The following is a 23,844-nucleotide window of genomic DNA, read 5'->3' as shown; positions in this document are numbered from 1 at the left end:
AATTTCTTCCCTTGGGACTTTAGCTACCTCTTTTCTGAGTTTGTTAAAAGCTATTTTTTGCAGTCAATTGTCCTTATGCTGCTGCTCTCACTACTTTCCCTTAGAATCATACAATTTATTCTTTCAGGACCATTTTAACCCAAATTATTTTCTATTTTCACATTCACTACCAATTCCTGACTCTTTTACCCTAGAACCAATGGGCTGTAGTCACTGCAATCTGCTCCTGGGTCATACTTGGAAGTACAGTATCACTAGTGCCAATGTGGAATAGCACCACAGAGTGGTAGTTACAGGGATGAATAAGCCTCAAGACCCTTCCATAATGTCTTAGATACAGGCTCTCAGCAGGCAACACCCATGCCTGTTGGCAGGTGAATGTGTTCACCCCCCTCTAAAAGGATGGTATTGGAGGAGGATCCCATGTTTCCTCTTGGATGTGATGATCCAAAGTTTCTTAGTCTTAAAGCACAGACAGATCTTCTTTGCCAGTGACTGGTGGCTGCTCCTCACCTCCTGTTGCCAGTAAGCACATAGTAGTTCTTGACCTGAATGGAAAAGGGACCTGAGTGGGGAATGAAGCACTGTCTACTGCTTGATGGGGCAGGAGCCATCTCTTCCCTGCAGAATGGCTGTGCTCAATTGATCTGTAGTGTACTCGCATCCCTTAATGCGAGCTTTATCCCACAGCAGAGAGCTAAACCAAACATCACATTACACCCCCCTCCCCTCCCACACACATGCTGTTTCCTAAAAGAGAGTGATTGGTTTTGTTTAAAGTCAGCTTTGTCTGAGGAACATGAGAGGAGTAGAGGTCCTATTAAACTCTCCATCCATGAGAAGTGGCAGGAGGCAGGTTATCATTCTGTCAGAACCACTCACATCTTCACTTTTTCTCTCCCCCACTCACTTAAGGCTTATTCTTTCTCACCCTTCTACCTTCCCTTCTGTGGCAGGATCTCCTGGGCACCAGGGTGGCCTAGTGGTTAAGACCGAGTTAGGTGGTGGTCCAGGATGTAAGCCCCTGTTGGCTGAGGTCTGGACCGAAGGGTTTGGCCTCTTATCACAGTCTGGTTCTTCAGTTTGGGGCATGGCCCCAAGAGTCCAATTTCTCCCTCCTCATCAAGGGCTCCTTCTGGTTCTTTCCCCATTGCACAGGGGAAGGGGTTGGAGGCTTACGTACTCCTGTGGCTGACCCAGTAGCCGGTTCCGGCTCAGGTCCTGAGGACAACAGAACCATCTTCTGTCTCTTCGTAGCCAGCCCCTGATTAGATTCCTCTCATATTCTCCCTCCAGGTCTGGCATCGGCTGCAGGTAAAAACCGAGTGGGGCTAGCTGGGCAAAAAGGCCTTGTTTAGCTCCTGCAGTGCCAGGCCCTCCTCTCATTTCCTCCAACAAGGTGTTCTGCATCAAATATGTCTCTGCATGTTCTCTTCTGTAGCACCACCTTCTAGCCACAGTTAATTAAACCGTGCACCGACACAGCTATTAACATAGCCAGCTTCTGGTCTAGAGGGAAAGTCCCAGTGGAGAGGAAGGGCTCTTAAAACAAAGGAGGATCAATCAGGGATAGAGAGAACAAGTTGCCTCCTACCGACAAGTGTTTATCACAATCCCGTTCTGACATTTAACAGCTGTAACTGCAACAGGCTGTGGGGCTTCAGTGTGGCTGGCAGGCAGATAGGAGTGCAGTACACTGGACTGGCTGCATGTCCAACATTTCAACATTCTGGTCCTTATTTTAAAACGCTAAGTGGGTTATAGCATTGGGTTGTGTCAAAGATGATCTCTCACTATATGATGAACTACAATCACAGCATTTGATTGAAACACTGAAGTTAGTACATCCTAGGTTCAAATTCGCCAAGAGTGGAGGTAGTGCAGTTTCAGCACAGAGCCCTCAGCTGCAAAATTCACCACTACCAGAAATTAATCTGAGCCAAGCCTTGCTACCTTTACAACCTGATGTCAGGACTCTTCTTTCATTGTTTTTACCTCAGGGACAAGGTTGCTGAACAGTCATTATCACACACTCAGATTATGTCTAGAGTATGGAGTTTTCCAGGGTACAAAACTCCTCCACCTCTAGGGAATGCATCTACAAAAAATGTTGGAAGAGCAGACACACTTTTTCAGAAGCCCTGTCTTCCTCATGCCACAAGGAAGAAGGGCTCTTCTGAAAGAGGTTTTTCTGAAATTTGTCCCAGTGTGCAATTTGAGTACTTTCTTCCGATAAACAGCAGCAGCATAGACATAAATAAGGCACCTGCTTTGCATTCCCCACAAGCAAGTAGCTTCAGTGAGGGGAGAGGGATGAGAGCTTGGCTTCTCTTCCTTGAAGAAATCGCTATACTTCTAAATGTGTGAAACCATACCCAGGTATTACAGGCATGCTTGCCTCAGGCAGACAGGCACTAATAACCACTGAAGTGTCTTGAAAACCATCTAGATTGCAGGTGCTGTTTCACTGTTGTCTCATCAATTCTTAATCCTTATTGCAGATCTACTTTTTCCTGACAGGATATTTCACTAATCCAGCTCCGGGATCAAGGGAACATCCCTTACTGGAGTAGAATGATTTCTATTACAAATTAAATGCAACAGATACCAGAAACAACATATGCTGGGGCACAGTGTCCTTCTACAATTTCTATTAGCTGTGCTCTCTGGAGGAGGCCAGAAGCTTCCGCACCTGCCACATCTACCACAAGCTTTTTAAAAAAACAATTAGAGGAAAAAGTGGTTAGTGGAGAAGAGGAGGGAGGGGAATAAAAGGCAACATCCGCTCCCAGACACACAAGCTCGAATCACACAGGATGTGCACATTGGGAGGAGTCCAGTTTTCTATTTAGGTTGTAAGTTAAGAACCAAACAAAGTCTATACCTGCCCCCTGCTGGGCAAAATCCAAGCAGCTGAACTGGCATGTGTGTGGAGAGTAGATATCTTTATTGGCATTGTACAGGTTAAAAAAAATCCAAAACCCTAATCATAGACCCATCACCACTTAGCCAGGAGATCCCCTGTCATTCACCACTGTGAGAATTGCTCAGTATGGGGAAAGAGCTCTTTGACCGATGCTTTTCGCAAGACAGATCACTCAGTATTCACCAGTGATGTATGGAAGTGTATGGAATTTGATTAACATAACCCTAAGATTTATGGATCTCTCCTCCCACCCTATCTAATGGTGCATTAGACACCAATTCATTTTGCCTTAACCTTGCGGTGCTGATCAGCCTAGAAAGTGGGATGTTATTTATTATTTGTATTAAAACAGGAAATGGCAGGGTCAGGAGGCAGGTTTAGAAGCCATATACACAGGTTCCATTCTGACTCAGAACATGAATTCTTAATTCTAGTCACTTGCAAGATCTAGAGGTTGTTTTGACATTCATTTCAGCGTGGTTCCTTTGGACTAAGACAGATTACAAAGCTATGATTCGATGCCAATGTGGGGTTTTGATTTTATTTTTAAATGAGTTTTCAAGGAAAACTCAAGGAAATTCATTCCCCTATCAAAAGAACATATCTGTAAAACTGAATTTTCAATTATTTTAAAAGTACCATGCATGCTCTCTGCACCTTCATTGCCACAAGTGATGCTATTGGCTTGCTCTTTGAGGAGGTGCCATTTTACTGATGCACCATAGGACTGGGCTAAGATGTTCAAAGCTGCCTACAGGATTTAGACACCCAATTCTTCATAAACCGCATTGGGAACTGTACATCCAATCTTTTAGGTCAGTGGTTCTCAACTCACTTCAGTCCATGGAACACTAGGCCAAACAACAAATTTTTGTGGACCACCACCTTTTTGAGACATGATAAAAAGGAGCAGACAACGAACATTTTGGTTTGAAATTTGTTATTTACTAACAGATTTTTGGATTCTCTTCTCATGGACAAGCTTTTAAGTGTTTGGAGTGGTACTTGATAATGCACAACAAATATCGCTTTCCACTGCAAGCCGATTCGTCTGTTTGACTTAACGTGCAACAAACACGAAAATCCAGTCTCACACATATAAGTTGATGCAAATGGCAAAAAATCTGACTGCGTGTGCTGACAGAGTTGGGTAACTCCCGGTCACGCTGGCCCAAAATTTCTCTATGGTAGGCTACTGGTACACATCTTGAGCTGCAAAAATCATTTTTCAGATCCAAGAATTCCTCCTGCAGGTGACGCTATGGATGACGCGCCGCGTGCTTGTAAACACAGCGTAAAACAGCCTAGTGGCAGCGCCTGCTCACTGTGTGTGACTTTGGACAATGTTCCTGTGGACCACTGAAAAAGGCACCAGGGTGGTCCATGGACCACTAGTTGAGAACCACAGTTTTAGGTAGTGTTGAATAATCCCATCCAAGAGCTTTCTTGAGACAGCAGGTGGCACTGCAGTGAATGCAGTTTGAATGTAGGAGAGAGGATGCCATTCATGATTATTCTGGGATAACATTTAAGTAATACTCTCATCTAAATAAATAAGAACATATTACATTTCTATTCTCAAACTCAGTACATAAAATATACTGGTGTTTCACAATTGCAGCATATTTCACCTGTAACTCCAAAGTTTGCCCTGGATTCCAAGTTACATTCAAGGTGTCAGCCTTGATCAGTAAAGCCCTTTGTGCTTTGAGCCCAAGGTATCTCAGGGTACATCTAGACTACAGAGCTTTTCCAGGATACTGGAGATATCCCGGAAAAGCGCTGCCATGGCCAAGGTACGCATCTGCTTTTCCGAAAAAAATGTCAGAAAAGCAGACACATTTTGTCAGCATTCCATAAACTTTGTTTCACAAGGAAGAATGGATGTTCGAAAAGAGGTTTTTTTCCCCTGACATTTGGCCCCATGTAGACCAGCCAAATGTAGAAAAGCCTCTTTCGGAAGAAGAGCAGAAAAAGATATGCAAATTGCAAACTGCAATTTGCGTATCTTTTTCCGACTTTTCTTTGTAGTGTAGACATAGCCTCAGAGGTCTCCTTTCTGTGTGCTTTTCATGAGTAAGGAAGCCCAATTAGGATGACTGAGATAACAGTCCCCTGCATGAGGGTTGGGGTTGACCATTTTAGGGCAGAAGCTGCCTCTCCCCTTGGGTTTAAGAGACCTCCTTTTGTGCATACTGCAAGACCTATATAGCTATCAGTTTTTTCCCCCCGCTGGGGGTCGGGGGAGGAAGAGTAAGGTGAATTTTAGTTTGGTCTGGGCATTTTAATGTCTTTTTATACTGATGGCTTAGATTATTAAATGGATGTTTGAAATACTAATGTGTGTGCTGGCTTAAAGTCATCATATAGACAAAAAGCAAATATATAGAGAAAATAAATAAAATTACAAGCTGTATTTTTTTATCCTACATGAGACTGTCAAGATGGCAGCTGTTTAATTCATTGGTCTATTCAAAAGATTTATTTTTTCCCTCTGTAATTCAATCTTTGAAGTTGTATTACACTGCTGTCTTCCTTATTAAAAACAAACCAAATAAGATTTAAACTTCCCCATATAACATTTCCCTAAACCCCACTTAAAACTGCTCATGTTTTTTCCACTGGGCTTTCTCCTTATGGACAATTACATTTAGGAATCCAAGTGCATACACTCACAAGAGCACCCCTTAAAATATGTCAACCTCCTCTTGCCTGATTCATTGATGGATGTTACAATACATGATTTGACATTTTAAAAGCTTCCAGAATGACGGATAAGGACATCAACAAATGAATCAGACAGCAGGAGGCAGCCAATCAGAAGAGTGAAGACTTCAGATTACATTCACATATCTTGGTAAGCAGCAAGAATAAAAAGGGAAAGGGCAAAGAAAAATACATGACATCTTAATGGGGCTTTAGGCAATTTCCACCCTTCCTCCCCCACAGTACTGCTTCTGTAGCTGCAATCCTGTGATGTTAACAGCAGACAGTATCAACAAAGTCCAGCTGGCATTTGGATTCCCAAAGCTGAAATTGTTATTGGATGGCACCAGAAGGTTAACACACTGGTGAAATTACATCTTCCAGCAGCAGCATGTTAAAAAAGTTACTTGTTCATGGTACTCAATTTTTTTAAAGAGGATAAAATTTCATTCCCACTGTCCATTCTTTCTGGATTGACCCACTGTCCAGTCTCTCTAGATTGATCTATAATGCTCAAGTAACTGATGTCTCCTAATCCTATTCAATAGTTCACTTTGCAAGAAAAATCCTGCTATGACTGTCATACACCCTTGGCAAAAATTTCACCTGCAACTCCTTAGATTTTAGAAATTGAAATGGCTGCTGAGTATGGTGAAGGAACAGTCAAACTGATCACATGAACATGTTTACTTCTGTTCTCTTGCCCAATTCATTCTGTCAGCAGAGCCCAGTTAAACCTTGCAGCATTTGTTCATCAAATGGATAACAATCAACCAGTGGTGACCCTGATATGAGAAGAGTTGTGCACACCGCCACTATGATCAAAGGCTTCTTGGTGTTGAGAAAGTGTCTCGTTGAACGATGGGTGTTAATTAAAAGCAGCATTAAATGCCCGGCCAATGACAAGTCTCCGCACCTCGCTGGTTCCTGCTCCTATCTCATACAGTTTGGCATCACGCAGGAAGCGACCCATAGGATAATCATTGATGTAACCATTTCCACCTACAACCACAAAGGGAAGAGATGAAAACCAAAACAGAACAGGATATGGGGTGAGTGTACAAGCATTCATAAAAAGCTTCCCTGTTGTTCAACAGGGGGTAAATAGTTAAGTCATGCTGCAGAAGACATTTCTTGCCTACTGAATTCAATGACTAGGAGAGGGAAAGCAGAGAGCCTATATTCCTGCATGTTTCAATGCACTAGGGATAACCTTTTTTCATGGTGGAAGAAGCAAAATTCTTACCAAGACACTGAATTCCATCCAGAGCTACTTGTGTAGCGCATTCTGCCGAATACAGAATCACTCCTGCACAATCCTAATGGAGGGACAAGATAATTTACATGTACAACAACAGAATCAGCAAAGATTTCATTTGCACTGGTCAAATCATGCCTACTTCTTACCAAGTTTATATATTTGCTGACAGGCCGAAGCTGGTCCCTTCTCAAGCACATAAGATTTTTCAGGGCTATAACCAGGGAGAGACTAGCAGGACAGGCAACTAAGGAACAAAGCGACAGGAGCAGAAACCCCCTCCCCCCAAAAAAACACAGTAGGGGGCAACAGTGACATGTAACTGGTGGCAGCCTGGGGACACAATTTAAGGGGTTGGGGGCCACATGACCACCCCTTAGAGGATTTCAGACTGAGGGGGGCACAAAGGAGCACTCAGGGAGGTGAGCCAGGCAGTTCAATGGTCCGGCCCCATGCAACAGGGCCAGGGCTCAGGAAGGGAGCATCACTTCCACTTGAAAGACTCATTCCGTTGGTTACCCCAGTCTTTCTTTCTCTGTGTGTGTGTGTGGGGGGGTGGGCGTGTAAACAAAATAATCGGGGAAAAAACATGGGAGCATAGGTGCACTCCCCCATCACCTCTGATAGGGGGAGCAAATCTACTTGCTCACCCTGGCTGCTAGAAATGCCTAGTTATTGTTTGGCTCCATATCTTAGAGCAAGGGTCCCAGTGGAAAAACAGAACAGTTTGTCTGTGATACAGAGACCCAAGCTTTCCATCAGATCTCACTGTATCAGTTCCATGAGGACCATGGGAAGATACAAAAGAATGCAACAAGGAGAATACACTCTCCTTCCTGAATTTACATCATGCCTGTGGACGATCTTCTGTAACTGATTAATGGACACCTATGATGTAGAATCTCCGTCCTCTCAGGATAACAAGGGTAAAAGATACATGCAGTGGTATAAGCAGCCCATCAGGAACCATGCTCACCTTTGCATTGAAGTGTCCTCGGTCACAAGCTTTTGCCACGTTGTATACATACTGCCGACATGCCATCAGCCGTGTGTACATATCTGCCATTTTGCCCTGCATGAGCTACATACAACAACACAAAACAATAGTCTTAAATGCAACAAAACATTAACAGTTAACATGAAATAAAGGGGAACAAGGAGAAGAGGGCAGAAAAGACCTGGGTGGAAAGCCATGGATGAGACATTGTTTTAGTTGGCTGCTTGATGTTACCTACTGAAGGCCGGACAAACTAGTGAAGCTGGATTCACAAGTCACATGACTGAGCCTGTGTTACTCTTGGATCATATGTTCATATGAGTCAGAACAGAAGAGACCCAGGACTTCAAATTCATGCTCACTCCAATGCCAGCTTTGGTTTACCACGCTGACTAAGCCAGTGCCTTTCACATTCTCAGTAGTAGTGCCACTAAGAACAGGGCTGGATTTCCAATTAGACATAGTAATGTGTGACTAGGGGCACCATCATGGTATGGAGGCCCTTACCTCTCTAAAGCGGAGTGCAACATAAAGGTGAGCTGTAAGTGGGGAAGGAGCTGAAGATTCAGTGCCTACAGGCCTCTAAGGTGTAAATCGAGCCCTGACTAATAACTGTAACTTCCGAAAAAAATATCACCCTAAGCCCCTTAGCTACAAATGTGCACTGTTCCATCAGCATTAGACTATGGTCTCTAGTTTCTTATAATAAACCAGAAGACAAAAACTACTTCAGAGTTAAATGTTCTCACCAGACTTTGGATAAATTGCAGGACAATTTTGCATCCTGGCACAGAAGTACATAGCGCAATCATCATAATGGGACAACCCCACACTATAATAAAGACAGTCTCAAAAGCCTATTAGGAACACTGAAATAAGAGTACAGGATTGGACCAAAGATGAAAGCAGCTTGTTCTGTAGGTATCAGTCACAGTTCTTTCCCCTCACTCTCACCTGGAAGTGGCCAATTTTCTGCCCAAATGCTTCTCTCATGTGTAAATATGGAAAAGCATGGTCAAGAACAGCCTGCATGATCCTGAGAGGAAACAGACACAGGGGTAAGGGAGTGGAAGCAAACAGAAAAAGGAGTAAAACAGAATAAACAATCATTCAAACTCTGTATCTCTAGTCTAAGGCAGTGTCTAGCATATAATGCAATTATGCAGTCATTAAATTACCCTTCATAAATGTACTGTAGAATTGTACTCCAGAATCTAAGTTTGTTTAAAAAAGCGTCAACCCTTATAGTCATGTAGAAAATCCTCCAAATGTGGAGTGTAATAAATGCAAAAGTGTCTAGCTGAGTCTGCAGATAGCTGAAACAGCAGCTCTGAACTTCCTCATCCATTCCAATGACCCACTGATGCTGAAGACTAATGGGAAAACATTAAATGGCCACATTGTTAATTACTTCACTGTTGATGATTTGAGCAAAGGTAAGCTACTGCTGCTGATTTGAGCAAAGTTTAATCAGCATCAAAGACGCTGCATGTAGTAGCTCATATTGAAAACATTTGCCCCGTATAAGGAGGCCTTAGATGTTTGCAGGGGGATGAAATGAAGCCTTCAACTCCCTCTCCAAGTTTCTAATCACCTCTTATCTTGCCTAAAAGAGAAGCTGCATTTCCCTCCTTTATCCAAAAGCCTCAATTAGCTCTAGGAATGTCAAAAACCTAACCCAACTTCCACTCATTCCTAGGTGCCTGAAGCTCCTCCCCAGATGTTAAGGTGCTTCCCTCACCCCAACAACTTCTACACTGCAGGTCTGCATATTCAGTCCAGATGTCTGCAGGTTGGGGCAGCATAAGATACATTGACTTTATCAAAAGTAATAAACCACTCGTGTTATTAGTGCTGCATTGGTGGGATTTAAAAGAGTTGGGCAGAAAGTGACAGTTCAGGGGTACTTGCCACACAAGACAAGGTTAATGTGTTGTAGAGAAAACAAGGGCTTGGTTTTAAACATTTCACATCTGCATGTGCTGAGCTGTTCCTTGGAAAACAACTCTGATAGAAAAAAGGGTGCAAAACATCTGTTAAGGACAAGTCTGGGTTGGTAAGATATGTATTCCACCATCATTCGTGGTATTCAAGACATTGCTGCATTAAGTTTATGGCAGGATAATAAGTATTATATTCTTCTCTTGCTCCTCCCAGAGCCCAGAATCTCCACAAATGCAATGAGAATTTTAGCTCACAGGTAAAAAGGGGCATTGAGAAGTTAAGCTCCCTTCCCAAGATTACACCCAAGACAGAAGCAAAGCTAAAATAAAACTCAGCCTTAGGGACTAGACAACACCGCCTGTCAGACATATGCTAGCGCACAGCTTTATCTTGCTTGATGCAACGAGTTGAACTAGTTCCTTCTCTGAGCAGAGTATAAGAAAAGAGTGGTATTGGGTCAAGCCTCCCATCTGAAGAAGTCATTCTTATTGGGGAGTTTTCTCCTACACATCAATGCTGAACTGCCACTAGGAAGCCTGCACAGGAAAACTGGAGACTAGTCCCCACTCACACCATGCCACTTGTTTAGAAATCACCTGGGGGGAAGGGGGGGGGGGGGAGAGAGAAATCCATATTCTGGTCCCTTGCACAGAGAGAGGTCTCTACTTAAAATTTGCCTTTCCTAAGATGTGGCTAGTGTCTGATGTTCATGATTATCTCATTTATTATGAGCATATGAGAAAATTGGGAGATTTAAAAAGCAAATATTACTGAGTGAGAGAATACAGTATGGAAACTGTTAAATTTAGAACATATAGCAGAGAACAGGAACATGAAGAGAATTCCAAGTTGTCAGAAAGAGAGTTGCTAGAGCTAGTGACACACTTCGCTGGACCCATGACAACTGTGGAGGGGAGGGGCTTGGCTGGGGGTGGGGGGAGCAGGGCTGGGGCAGCTAGCCCTCAGTGCCTCCTGGATCACATTGTACCTCCACCAGCCCTCTGTGCCACCCAAGGCTCTGGCAGAGATTTAAAGAGCTTAGGGTTCCAGCTGCTGTTGCAGCAGTGCCGGCAGTATGCCAGAACCCCAGGCCTTTCAAAAATCACTGAGCTACAGGACAACTACCCCTCATCTGCATTGTCAGCAGCCCTGGAGGCTGCTGTGCAATGAAGTTTGAGAACACCTGAAACTAGAGCAGGGATTGGCAACCCCCAGCATGCGTGCTACAAGCAGCTCATGAGCCCATTTCCTGTGGCATGCAGGGTGGGAGCTCGGTCCTGCCCCAACCCTTCACCCCTGCACAGCTTGGAGCTTGTGCTGTGGCTCCAGCCTCCACCACAACAGCTGCAGATTGGAGCACTAGCTCTGGCTTCCTACTGGAAGGAGGGGGCGGGAGAGGCATGTGTGTATCCCTGGGGCTGCCTCTACCCAGCCAGGAGCTAAGGGGTTAACTGCCCCCCTTACTGGCTACAGGCTTCTTGCTTTGGGAGGGGGCAGGACTGGGCCTACTCAGCTGAGCCAGGGCTGGGTGGCCAGCACAGATGGCATGTCAGGGCCCAAGCTGCTCTATGGGCAATGTGCAGGGTCAGGGAGCCCCTTCTCCAGTATCCCTCTGGGTCTGGCTGGGCTGGAACCAGCCCTGGGTAGTCCTGAACTCTGCCTGCCCCAGCCCCAGAGCCGCAGCCTGTGGGCAAAGGGCTGATCTGGGCAGGGAAGAAACACTGCCCCCCCCCCCAACCTCTCCTCACCCCAGGACTGCTGCTCTGACTGAACACGCTGGGGGCACAGGGATGTGGAGGCAGGATGGGAGGGAGCACAGGGGTTGCACTGAGGGATATGGGGCGATGCAGGGGATCTGGCTGGGAGAGGGAAGCGAGGCTAGAGCAGAAGGAAGATGTGAGGGGGATACAATTTTACTTTGCAGAAGCTGCACTTTCCTTTACTCCGCACTTCTTTGCTTCCCTCCCCAACTAGCTATTTGGCTGCATTCTCACCCTCACCTTTTGTGCAATACTCCCCCAACCTCTTACCACCCAAACTAATTGTAGTATCAACACCCCCACCATCTCCTGCCATCAAACTCCCTTTCAGACCCTGCCCTCCCACCCCATCCTGCACCCATATCCCACTCCCTGGCAACCCTGTCCTGCACATTGAACCCTTCATTTTTGCTCATATCCCAGAGCCTAAGGGAATCCACAATTAACTAACTGTGGAACCCAAGGAAAGTAAATCTGACCTATGGGAAGCCCTGAACCTCAGTCCTCCCTGTCATATCCCCTCACCATGTAGGGGCTAAAGTGACAGAAGAGTGAAGTGTCTCAGTTGGGGGCCACATCACTGAGGGTTGGGTTGGTTTTTTGTTTTTGTTTTTTTTTTAGGAGTCTTTTTGCTTCTCACTTGTGTGGTCTCCAACTGATTTTTCTGTGGGTCAGTGACCCTCCAACCTAAAAAAGGGTTCCCTACCCCTGCCATAAAGAAAGAAAACATTAAACCTTGTGTGTTGGACATAGTATTTTACTTTATTTAAAATGAAGTTTGATAAACTGACATGAGAAAGTTAAAACATTTAATCTGTTTAATAATTTAAATTAAACCATTCTCCCCAGCTGTAGAACTAGCAAAATGGCTTGGGCATAATTATGTAATTAACAGTGAGTGTCCATTAGCAACTCAGTTTGCAGAAAGGTTTGCATCGACCCAAGTGGTCTACAGGGCGTGCGGTGGAGAGCGCCCCTTCCCGCCTCCCAGGACAGCAGCATGGTCCAGGGCAGGAGAGTTAAATCTTGGCACACCATTTCAGAAAGGTTGCTGACCCCTGAACTAGAGGATTCAAGAGGTCCTTTACAATCTTAGCTAGGATTATTCTATAGTTCTGTGCATCTCATTCATTAATTGAGCAGCATAAACAAGCCCAGAACTGAGTAAGAGGAGGAACTCCACCAGGATATCTTTCTAAATAAAGGTTATCTTTGAGCCCACTAGATGGAGACAAAGATTCAAGATAAGGCATCAATATGGAACCAAAGGATGGAATGAACAAGAAGCAACTACTCCTTTCTCTCAGGCAGAAGCACCTATCTTGTAAGGGGGACTTAGGTTGTGATGCTGTAAAGAAATTGGGACCCATGGTTAAATCAGATGAAAGGATGGATATAAATGGAAGAGATGTGACTAGTAGAAAGTTAAAAGACCATTTACCCCAGTGGTCCACCAGACAGCACGAGTCTCTCCAGATCCAAGCCACTCATCAGAACGTAGATACCTTTACTCAGCTGCCCCAAGACGTTCTCAGCTGCAATCATCAATGAAAAGTTACTTACTTGTAAGTAGAGCTCTCAGAAGGCAAGTTGTTGTCTATGGCTCTATATTTTATGGAGAGAGGAGTCAAACCTCTAGCAGTATTCTCCTTTTGCCTTGGGGAACAACCATTAAGGCAACGTATACTGCCTGCCCCCACAACAGTTTTTTTTCTTTCCAACCAAAGCTATAAAACACAGTAGAGTGATCTAAGGTGCCTTTACAGCCAGCATTACTCTGTTCTCTCTCTTCTAAAAACGGGATTCACATGGACAATTACAATAATTTCAACAATGGAGTAGTATGTCTACACAGCAATAAAAAAAATCCACGCATCTCAGAGCCCTGGTCTCATGACCTGGGCTTATGGGGTGGGAGCTGCTGGGCTAGCAATACTGACATACATGTTCAGGCTCAGCCTGGAACCTAGGTTTCAAGACTCTCCCACCTCACCAGTGAGGCTTGGCAGCTTTACCTTCTAGAAGAACTGAAGTGCCAGGTCTTCACTGTGTTTTTACCTCAGGCCAGCTCATGTGCATTAGTTACTCTGAAGGAAAGCACACCCCTTATTATTAATGAAGACAAGGCCTTAGTTGCTAGTTCAAATCTAGCTGAAGTCAATAGTGACTGAAAGGTGTTACTGGCCAATGACTATTACATAACCTTTGCTAAAGCCATGTGATTCCTGCTGTCTGATACCCTTTGTGATATGGTTCTTGTATCTCTAACACAGAGACCAAGAATTAAATGTATAGAGAGCCAGAACTCTCCTCTTACCATGCAGGTCAGGATTAAGTTCTACTGGCAAGAGGATGTTGAAAAATGTGCACTGCCATTACCAACGTGCTCTGTGCAGGACCATCAATCCATTAATTTGCACAAGTATTGCACATTGATTTTTTTCACAAAGTTAGTGTTAGCTCTATGAAGAGGAAACAGCTGACCCACTAGAAACAATGTTAATGAAAAAAATATTACAACTTCTATATGTTTACTTAGGAGAATGAGAACATGTAACAAAGCCTGTTAATGAAGACAAAGAAGCAGGAAAAGAAAGATTAATCCCTTGATACTGTACTGTGATAAGTTCTTCCACTCTTAATGTCTTTAAAACCAGGTCTGGTAAGATGGAAGGAGATTGTCCACTAATGCTGCTGTAGTTCAAAATAAGTAAGTGCTAACTGCTCCTCAGGCTTGAATCCCATAAGAATATAACTGTGTAAAATTCAAGCTGTGAGCCAGACTTGAATGGAATTTTTGGACATAGACTGGGATCACCTGAAGCGAAGACTCTGGGCTCTCAGCTGGTCTCAGAGCTCCTGCCAGAGCCTGAGTCAAATGACACAGGTCAACAGTGTGTTTTTAACTGCCAGGTAGACATACCCCACACAACTTCTGTTCATTGTGGATAGGAACTGAAGGCCTGCTAGCTCTCTAAAGCTCAACCAGGAATTGTGCTGATAGGCTCTACGGAGAAGTGCAACTAATCCTTCTCCACCAGGTCAGTTGTCATGACATGGGACTTTGAGAACAAGCTGAAAAAAAATGCAGGAGAAAGGAAAAATACAAACATCTTAAACATCTGGTCAAAGGAGAAATATCCTCATCAGTCACAGGAAGCTAACATGACAAAACTGCTCACAAATAAAGGAGTGTCATAGCTAAAGGAGAGACTGAACAGACACAAATGCCTCCTTTGCAAATGAAGAAAAGGAACAGATGATTATGCAACAAGTTGAAATATATACGCATTCAGTGCAAAAGGGGTGCAGAGCTAATGGCTGAGTCTCAGGACAAAAACCTGAAAGTGCTGTGAATGGCTTCTCATCTCATACCACTTGTTCCAAGAATGTGGATCCACAGAAGGCATTTACTATGACACAAAAACCCACAAAATCCATTCTGTGAAGCACTGCTGACAGTGAAATCATGTACTTTAGAGTGGATGGAATTGTTGTGCGAGAGTAGGGGGTGGCCAATCCGCAGCTCAAGCCACACGCAGCTCTTTGCTTAAAGAAATGGGACTCTTGCTAGTTCTGAGCCGTGTGCCTGTACTGCTCATGGCCAGCCGCTCTGTGCGTGCACCCCAGCACCTGGAGGGAGAAGCATGTGGCAGCAGCAGCCGCTCTGGGATCCAGGCATTGGTTAGAGCGGGGGGGCTGGGACTGCCTGGCTCTGTGGGAGGGCACTGGGTTAGAGCAGGGGGCTGAAGCACCTTAAATTCAAAATTATTCATGGATGCAGAATAAGGCAGCCAACATAGATGTCATTTAAATTTCAGGGCAAAAAAAGAATCAGCGTATACCTGGTTTACACTGTGTTTCTTTAAAGAAAATTCAGAGGCTATTGTTTGCTAGGCTGAAGCAATTATTCTGAGATACAAGTCTCTCCCTTATTCTTTTTGAACCTCTCATATTTGTAGTCTGGGATAGAACTATAAAAAAAAGCCAGAGTCTTCATGAGTAAACCATACCTAAAATCAACAAGCTGGAGTGAAACAGGCACTTCAAATTGTACTATTTATTTCTCAGTTCAGTTTAATTTAAAAAACACCCCACACTCACAGGACATAATAGGGCAGTAGTGTTAAATTTAAAATACATGGTAGGGATGCTTTTTTTAAGTGAGAGAATATTACTGTATTTTTAAAGGTTTGGTTTCTTTTAATTTGATGTCTGTTCCTTATCAAGTTCTCTGAAGATTTATGGACTGGCCGTGAATTTTTTAAGTGACTAGAGACTTTTTTTTTTTAAATTGATTTGTCTGAAATGTCCTGTTATGTTATTTTTATCACTACATTTTGCGTATGCTATCTAGCAATCTATAGATATATACAAATAAATACATAATATGTGGCTCTTTGTACTCTATCCACAGCTATTCTGGCATTGTCTCTAACTGGGTGGCCACCCCTGTGCTAGAGGACCCCTTGATCTATATGGATTTGTCTACACAGGCATAAAACAACTCACAGTTGACCCAGATCAGCTAACTTGGGTTCAGGCTCACAGGCTGAAAAACTGCAGTTTTGACATTTGGGTTGAAGCTGGAGCCTGAGCTCCAGGATCCTGCAAAGCTGGAGGGGCTGAGAGACTGGACCAGAGCTTGGGCCCAAACATTTACACAGCAATTTTCGGCCCTTCAGCCCAAAGCCTGCGTCAGCTGACCAGGGCCAGCCATAGCCAAGCTACAGGGCTTTTAGCCTCATGCAGACGTACGCTAAGAAAAAGATGTTCTGATGACATATGGGAAGGTACTAAATTGGCTCAGTCTCCAAGACTAGAGATCAGGAGCAGAAACAGTGGTATACATGCAAAAAGTGTACAGTTTCTGCACTATCCTGATCTGCTTCAGTGAGTGATCAAAAAACGAATCCTGCTGCCATAAGAACATTGTTCTGTATGAATCAGAGAGCACACATGAAATGTTTTGGAAGACAGAGTCTAGGTTCATTAGCCTTTCTGACCCCAGATTGTGGATCTGGTAAAGTTAGAAATGGTGGCAATTTAGGCTCTGAATCAGCCCCTGAAACTCTTCTGAAGTGATACCAAACCTTGCCTTCACAAATGAGATTTTAGGAATCAAGAAAATGATGATCTCCATGTACTGTACACCTATTTTTATTTCCTTCCATGAAAAGAGTGGACACAGGAAATGAACCAAAGAAAGCATGTTGGCCAATGGCCACAACCTTTCACCGGGAGTTATGGAGAAGAAGAACTCAGTGACTCAGTTGAGTTGCTCTAAAACCCCATTCCCACTATCCAAACAGGAGGCTCGAAGAGAAACAGTGCAATCAGCAGTTTCTTCTCAAGCTTCATCCAAGTTTCATAAAAGCTAATGGTTAAATGTCATGTCCTGTGCAGCTCAACCCAGAGGGTGGAACAGAAGTGACCTATTACTTCATGCACAAGATAGTAATCTCTTCTAGACTCCATATCTCATCTGCAAGATAGTCACTGAGGAGAGAAGCGTCTGGAAAAACTTCTCAGAATCTGAATGCACACATAAGTGACGTTTCTGTCTACATGAGTGAGGAATACAGTAAGGGGCTCTGCTCAGATCTCATAAGTTACTCACCAGGAATCTTACAATCCTCAAAGATCAATTCACAGGTGTTGGACCCCCTCATTCCCAGCTTATCAAGCTTCTGAGCAGTGCTGAAGCCAGGCATATCCTGCAAAATCAAAAAGACAATCAGGTTACAAGCTTCTCTTCTGGAAACTGAAACAGACCATGACAAAGACATTAAAGAAAAGCTTCCCCAACCTAACAAGCAAGCAGGAGGAGTTGCAACAAATGAAGTGTGCTGGTGTACCTCCAGTCTCAAATTTCTGCTGTTGAAACAAATATAAGTATGAGCATTAGTGTGGGGGAACAAATGCGCATCAGCAACCCAACACACAAACCTTCAGGTGGAATTTGTTTTCCAAAGCACATTAATTTTGAATGAATACCAATTAGATTAATCAGAACACAGGACCAGATTTAAATCAATACATGCAAAGATAGCTACATGTGTCCCGTGATTTTGTGGTTTCAGCCACTAACACCAGAAAGTCCATCAAGATTGAATGATCTGAACCATTCTTGTCAAATTATCATTATTAGTCCAGATAGGCAGGAAGCTATGCTAAAGTAGGGCTGTGTCTACATTAGCAAGATTTTGCACAAAAGCGATGGCTTTTGTGCAAAATCTTGCCACCTGTATACCCTGGCCGTGAGTACTCACGCAAGAACACTGACGTTCTAATGTAGGAAATCGGTGCTTCTTGCGCAAATACTCTGATGCTCCCACTCACGGATAAGCCCTCTTGCGCAACTATTCTTGCGCAAGAGGCCAGTGTAGACAGGCAACGTTAATTTCTTGCGCAAGAAAGCCTGATGGCTAAAATGGCCATCGGAGCTTTCTTGCGCAAGAGAGCGTATACACTGGCACAGATGCTTTTGAGCAAAAGCACATCTCTTGAGCAAAGGCACATGCCAGTGTAGATGCTCTCTTGCGCAAATACTTTAACACAAACTTTTGCGTTAAAAGTATTTGCGCAAAATCATGCCAGTGTAGACATAGCTTAGGTGTCTTGTTATTTTTTCCATAGTGCAATAGGTTTACATGGCACTCTACAGTCAAATTAAAAAGAGAGACGGGCTCCTAACTCCAAGTGGCTCACAAACTAGCAGCATGGTTCTGCTCTGGCTAAAGTCAATGGTACGGTATTGGGCGTTTTGGACCAAGATTTGTAATGCATGACAGAGCATGGGGAGCACAGACATTACAGCAGATCACAAGATATGCTTTATACATGTTTTGTAGGTTCCTGGGTTCTGAAGGCAGGAGCTGCAGTGGGCAGGGTAGCGTTAATAATGGTGATATACTGAAAAATTTGAGGGAAGAAAAACAGGCATGAAGGTAGCAGTGCAGGTCAGCAGAGAAGACTAGTGGAAGTGAGGCAGCACAGTACATAGGTTTCGGGAGGGCATTCGACTCTCTGTCCATATAGAGGAGTGGGGTAACACATTACTTCTGTTAATATATCACAATGCTCCTCTGAGCAAGCTGCTGCTAATTATCAAGATAGAAGTACTTGGCCTTCTAAAGTAGTGAATTTGGGGGAAAAGCGTGTAGCCTCAAAATAGGATAAACAAGACAGGGTAATTTACTTCTAGTGACTAAAAACTTACCTTCTCCACAATGAACGCTGTTATACCCCGGGAGGCTGGGACTGCACTGAGATCTGTTTTAGCATAAACTATTAGAACATCAGCATCTGGCCCATTAGTGATCCAAAATTTGTTCCCATTCAAAACAAAATAATCTCCTAGAAACAGAAGAGGCGGACTCTGTTAGTTCACAACAGACCCAACAAGGGATTCAGAAACAATACCTCTCTTCTGCCTCATGACCCAATAAACTGCAAGCTGGTCGCTACACAACAGCGGAGTTGAGCAGAGCGCACACTCATGTAGAGAGCTCTGAAGAGCGACTGAACACTCCTTATAAGCCCTCTTGTCTCTGGGCAGATTAGAGCGTCAGGTGACGCACTTTTCCTGCTTTTTTGCCTTTTCCCACCCTTTCCAGGCAGGGGATGGTGACAGGGAGGCTAGCCACAATCTTTAAAGGGAAAAACAAAAATGGTGGACATAAAGGCTATGTCTAAACTACACCCCTCTGTTGGCAGAGGGAGTCAAATGAAGCACTTAGAAAGAGCAAATGGAGCGGAGATTTAAATAGCCCATGCTTCATTTGCATAAATCGTGTCATGGCACTGTTTCGAACAAGCACCATTTCGAAACTGAAACTGCAGTTTACACTTTGAAATGAGTACAGAATCTTTCGAAAAATTGTCAAATAAAACAAACAAAAAAACAAAAACAAAAAACCAAAAAATACCCCACACATCTAAACTGCAGTTTCAGTTTCGAAATGGCACTTGTTTGAAACAGCGCCATGACGTGATATATGCAAATGAAGCACAGGATATTTAAATCCCCACTTCATTTGCGCTTTTGAAGTGCTTCATTTACATCCCTCTGCCAACAGAAGAGTGTAGTCTAGACACACGCAAAAACTGGTGCCTCTCCCCCAACACCAGGCTTCCTAAAGTCCTCTCAGAAGCCCACAAAGTAGCCCTGAGTAAACTACTTCCCTAGATGCTGGATATTTGTTTCCAGAAATTCTGAGGTCCAAAGGTTAAGATGAATAAGTCAGTGTAGAACCTACCACAGGGCACTTGATTGATAAGGCTTTTATACAGTTCTCACACAAGCTATCCTTCCCACCATAAAGAACTCTGTGAAGCAACAGACTAGAGATGCTTCAGGTATGCCAATGCAATGGTTCATCTCTTAGCCCTCCACAGATCTGAGTGCAGTCCAATATTCCATATTTACATTTTCTAGGTCTGAAATCAGTCAGTCCCTTCCATCCTCATCAATAATGTGCTTGGCCTATTCCCCTCTACAACTTTTCTGTAATATCCTTGAGTGAACCTTGTGATTGCCCTCAAAGACATGGCAAAATCAGCCATTTGGAAACCCAGCCTGCCGTGCTCTGGATTTAACACAGTTAAATGTTCTGAGAAGGTTAAAGCTAGATTTCAAAGGAGAAATACTGAGGGTGGCCAGGAGAAGAAGTACACAGGCAATTTTTTCCAGTTGGCACGAGACGCATTTTACCTTTTCTATCTGCCTTCAGCCTCATGGAAACAACGTCAGAACCAGCATTGGGTTCACTCATTGCTAGGGCTCCAATGTGCTCCCCATTGATTAGCTGGAAAAAATTGAAGAAGAAATGTTTTTGCTGCATTCTTTGAGGAGTGCGGAGGAGGGGAGGGGGGCAAGGTCTACTGAAATTCAAAGTTCACTGTGGTCCATATAAGCTACAAGTAGGAAACTTTGTCCCTGGAAGAATTCTAAGCAGCTTATTTGTGCTGCTGAGGCACAGAATTAGAACCAAACCAGAGCAGGACTATACAGATGAGTAAATGCACATGTCAGTTACTGTTTTAAAAGCAGAGTTTAGTCCATCCATCTCCAAGAAGGGGCCAACAGAACCACGCTGACAGCCATATGTCTTTCAAACTCCATGTTCCCCAATTGCTTTTTAATATGGTTGATTGGCATATGCAAAAGTCGGCTCAGCTTGTTTAAAACTAGAATTGTAGAACACGAAAAAGCCAATGAGGAGGAGAAAGATTACAGCACGTTCAGCACTAGACTAATGGCATGATTCCCCACACACTTATGAGGGAAGGCAGATGTACACCTTCCTCCTGTGTCCTCTAATGCCATGTTTGCCACCTGCTGCTGTGTCTCTCCTGTCCATGTTCTCGGGTCCTTTTCTCCTTACGTAAGAGCATATATAAAAACATAAGAACAGCCATGCTAGGTCAGACCAAAGGTCCATCTAGCCCAGTATCCTGTCTTCAAACAGTGGCCAATGCCAGATGGCCTAGAGGGAGTGAACAGAACAGATAATCATCACATGAGCCCTCTCCTGTCATCCATTGCCAACCTCTGACAAACAAGAGACTAGGGACACATTCCAAACCAGCCTGGCTAATAGCCATTGATGAACCTAATCTCCATGAATTTATCTAGTTCTTTTTTGAACCCAGTTAAAGTCCTGGTCTTCTCAATATCCTCTGGAAAGGAATTCCATAGGCTGACTGTGAAAAGAAAAACTTCGTTTGGTTTGTTTTAAACCTGCTACCTATTAATTTCATTTGGTGACCCCTAGTTCTTATGTTATGGGAACAAGTAAATAACTTTTCCTTACTCACTTTTCCCACAAGTCATGATTTTATAGACCTCTTTCATATCCCCCTTTAGTCTCCTCTTTTCTAAGATGAAGTCACAATCTTTTTAATCTCTCTTCATCTGGGACCCGTTCCAAACCTCTAGTCATTTTTGTTGCCCTTTTCTGAACCTTTTCCAATGCCAATACATTTTTTTTTTTTTTTAAGAGGAGGCAACCACATCTATACGCAGTATTCAAGATGTGGGCGTACTATGATTTTATATAGAGGCAATAAGATATTCTCAGTCTTATTCTCTATCCATTTTTTAAATGATTCCTAACATTGTTTGTTTTTTTGACTGCCACTGCATGGATGTTTTCAGAGAACTATCCACAAGGACTCCAAGATCAATCTCTTGAGTAGTTATAGTTAAATTAGTCCCTATCATATTGTGACACACACACACACACGGACTCCAAGATCAATCTCTTGAGTAGTTATAGTTAAATTAGTCCCTATCATATTGTGACACACACACACACACACACACACACACACACACACACACACACACACACAGTAAAACTCCGATGGTCTGGCACCATCAGGAACCTGGAAGTGCTCCAGGCAACCGGCCCATTGGAGCTGCTCTGCCCCCAGCTTCCCCAATTCAGCCGCTGCTAAAACTGACCAGCGGCTGACTCCAGGAAGCCCAGGGCAGAGTAGCTCTGCCTCGGGCTTCCTGGAGTCAGCCACTGATCAGTATCAGCAACGGCTGACTTGGGGACACCTGCGGCAGAGCAGCTAGGGTGCTGCCGCGTTGGTCCCCACAGTGCCGAGGAGCGGCGCTGCGGGACCAACCCAGCAGCATCCCAGCTGCTCTGCCCCAGGCATCCCCAAGAGCAGCTGGGGTACTATCGGGTTGGTCTCACAGTGCCAAGGGTCGACGCTACCGGACCAACCCGGTAGCACTCCAGCTGCTCTGCTGCAGGCGTCCCCGATTCAGCCGCTGCTGAAACTGAGCAGCAGCGGCTGAATCAGGGACACATGGGGCAGAGCCGGACTATCGGCAGGAGGGGCTATGAGGGGTCTGGGGTGGGGTGGATGCCACCCCAGACCCCTCATAGCCCCCCCCTTCCGACAGTACAGCATATCTGATAATCCGGCACCCCCTGGGTCCTAAAGGTGCCGGATTATCAGAAGTTTAGTGTGTGCGTGCGTGCGTGCATGCATGTGTATATATATAGTTGGAATTTCATTTTAACCTTAAAACTTTTCTCTTATTACAGGATCAGATCCTGTGCCCACTAGCTTCCTTATTTGTTTAATATATATATATGGCATTCCTGCAGCAGGAGCAGTTTGTGGCAGCAGTTTCTGTCCTGGTTGCAAGACTGAAATGGACATAAAAAGTCAATCTTCACCGTGCACCATTGCTAGGAGTCCCCAAGCCTTTTAAATTAAATATGAGAAGGGATATGGATACTGAACCAAACTTCCACTGGGAAGAGATACTAATTCTAGAACTTCTATACTGTCCCATTCAATGCATGCAGCTGTTAGCCACACAAGGAAAGGTGAATTGCTAGAGATCAGTTCAGCCATGGGATATCTGTAGAACTCTATAGCTACTTTCAAGGTTGTAAAACATGTAGGGTTATACTATAACTAGCTCTATAACACCACACCAGATATTCTCTCAGGTCTCCTGACTCCACCAACTACATACCTTGGGTAGGTATTTTTCTCTCTGTGCTTCATTGCCATTCCGCACTAACTGGTTAATACAAAGGTTTGAGTGGGCACCATAACTGAGTCCAACAGCTGCTGAAACGCGAGAGATTTCCTCCATCACTAACACATGGTCCAGATACCCCATTCCAGATCCACCATATTTCACTAGCAGAAGAAAAAAAAATCATTATCAGCTTAAATGAATAAGCCCGTGGTAAATAAAACTTACACAATCTCCTTGAAAACTGAGCCCCAATGCTGGATTCAAACTTCAATGGATGTCTCAAACGTACATTTCAGCTTTTGCTTTGAGCTGGTTATTTCTGGGTTCCCAGTTCTTCCTGAATCCTAATTCTATCTTAAAGGCACAGTACTTTATTCAGAACAATTATTAATATTTGGTGCATATAAAGCATAATTACCACACATACATATGAATAAAAACAACATCGAGGCATCAGACAGCTGCACAATGCTGCATCTCTCATACTAACTATAACCCAAAAAACAGTATTAATTTAATAAGTGAGTACACCTGTAGCACTTCAGAGACTAACAAAATATATATGTGTATCATGAGCTTTTGTGGATAAAACCCACTTCATCAGATGAGCTCATCTGATGAAGTACATTTTAGCCATGAAAGCTCATGACACTATATTTTTCTGTTAGCCTCTAAGGTGCCACAGAACTACTCGTTTTTAAAGTTAGACTAACACGGTTACCCTTCTGAGACATT

At 43.9% G+C, this 23,844-nt stretch overlaps 1 protein-coding gene across 1 annotated transcript in view; it reads right to left on the bottom strand.

Moving 5' to 3' along the window:
* Positions 1-2,926: 2,926 nt before the first annotated feature.
* IVD (isovaleryl-CoA dehydrogenase) overlaps positions 2,927-23,844 on the bottom strand; it is a 34,807-nt gene continuing 13,889 nt past the window's right edge. Inside the window, exons 4-12 of the mRNA XM_075927094.1 lie at positions 23,101-23,270; positions 20,308-20,401; positions 18,814-18,950; positions 17,212-17,308; positions 13,033-13,126; positions 8,842-8,923; positions 7,867-7,971; positions 6,879-6,951; positions 2,927-6,634 (exon numbers count right to left, since the gene is read on the bottom strand). Of these exons, the coding sequence (XP_075783209.1) occupies positions 6,501-6,634; positions 6,879-6,951; positions 7,867-7,971; positions 8,842-8,923; positions 13,033-13,126; positions 17,212-17,308; positions 18,814-18,950; positions 20,308-20,401; positions 23,101-23,270 (986 nt within the window). The 3' untranslated portion in view covers positions 2,927-6,500. The remainder of the gene's footprint in view (positions 6,635-6,878; positions 6,952-7,866; positions 7,972-8,841; positions 8,924-13,032; positions 13,127-17,211; positions 17,309-18,813; positions 18,951-20,307; positions 20,402-23,100; positions 23,271-23,844) is intronic.

Source organism: Pelodiscus sinensis, chromosome 4 (assembly GCF_049634645.1).
Source record: "Pelodiscus sinensis isolate JC-2024 chromosome 4, ASM4963464v1, whole genome shotgun sequence".
In the NCBI taxonomy this organism is placed as follows: Eukaryota; Metazoa; Chordata; order Testudines; family Trionychidae; genus Pelodiscus; species Pelodiscus sinensis.
This window is presented reverse-complemented; position numbering and strand designations above follow the sequence as displayed.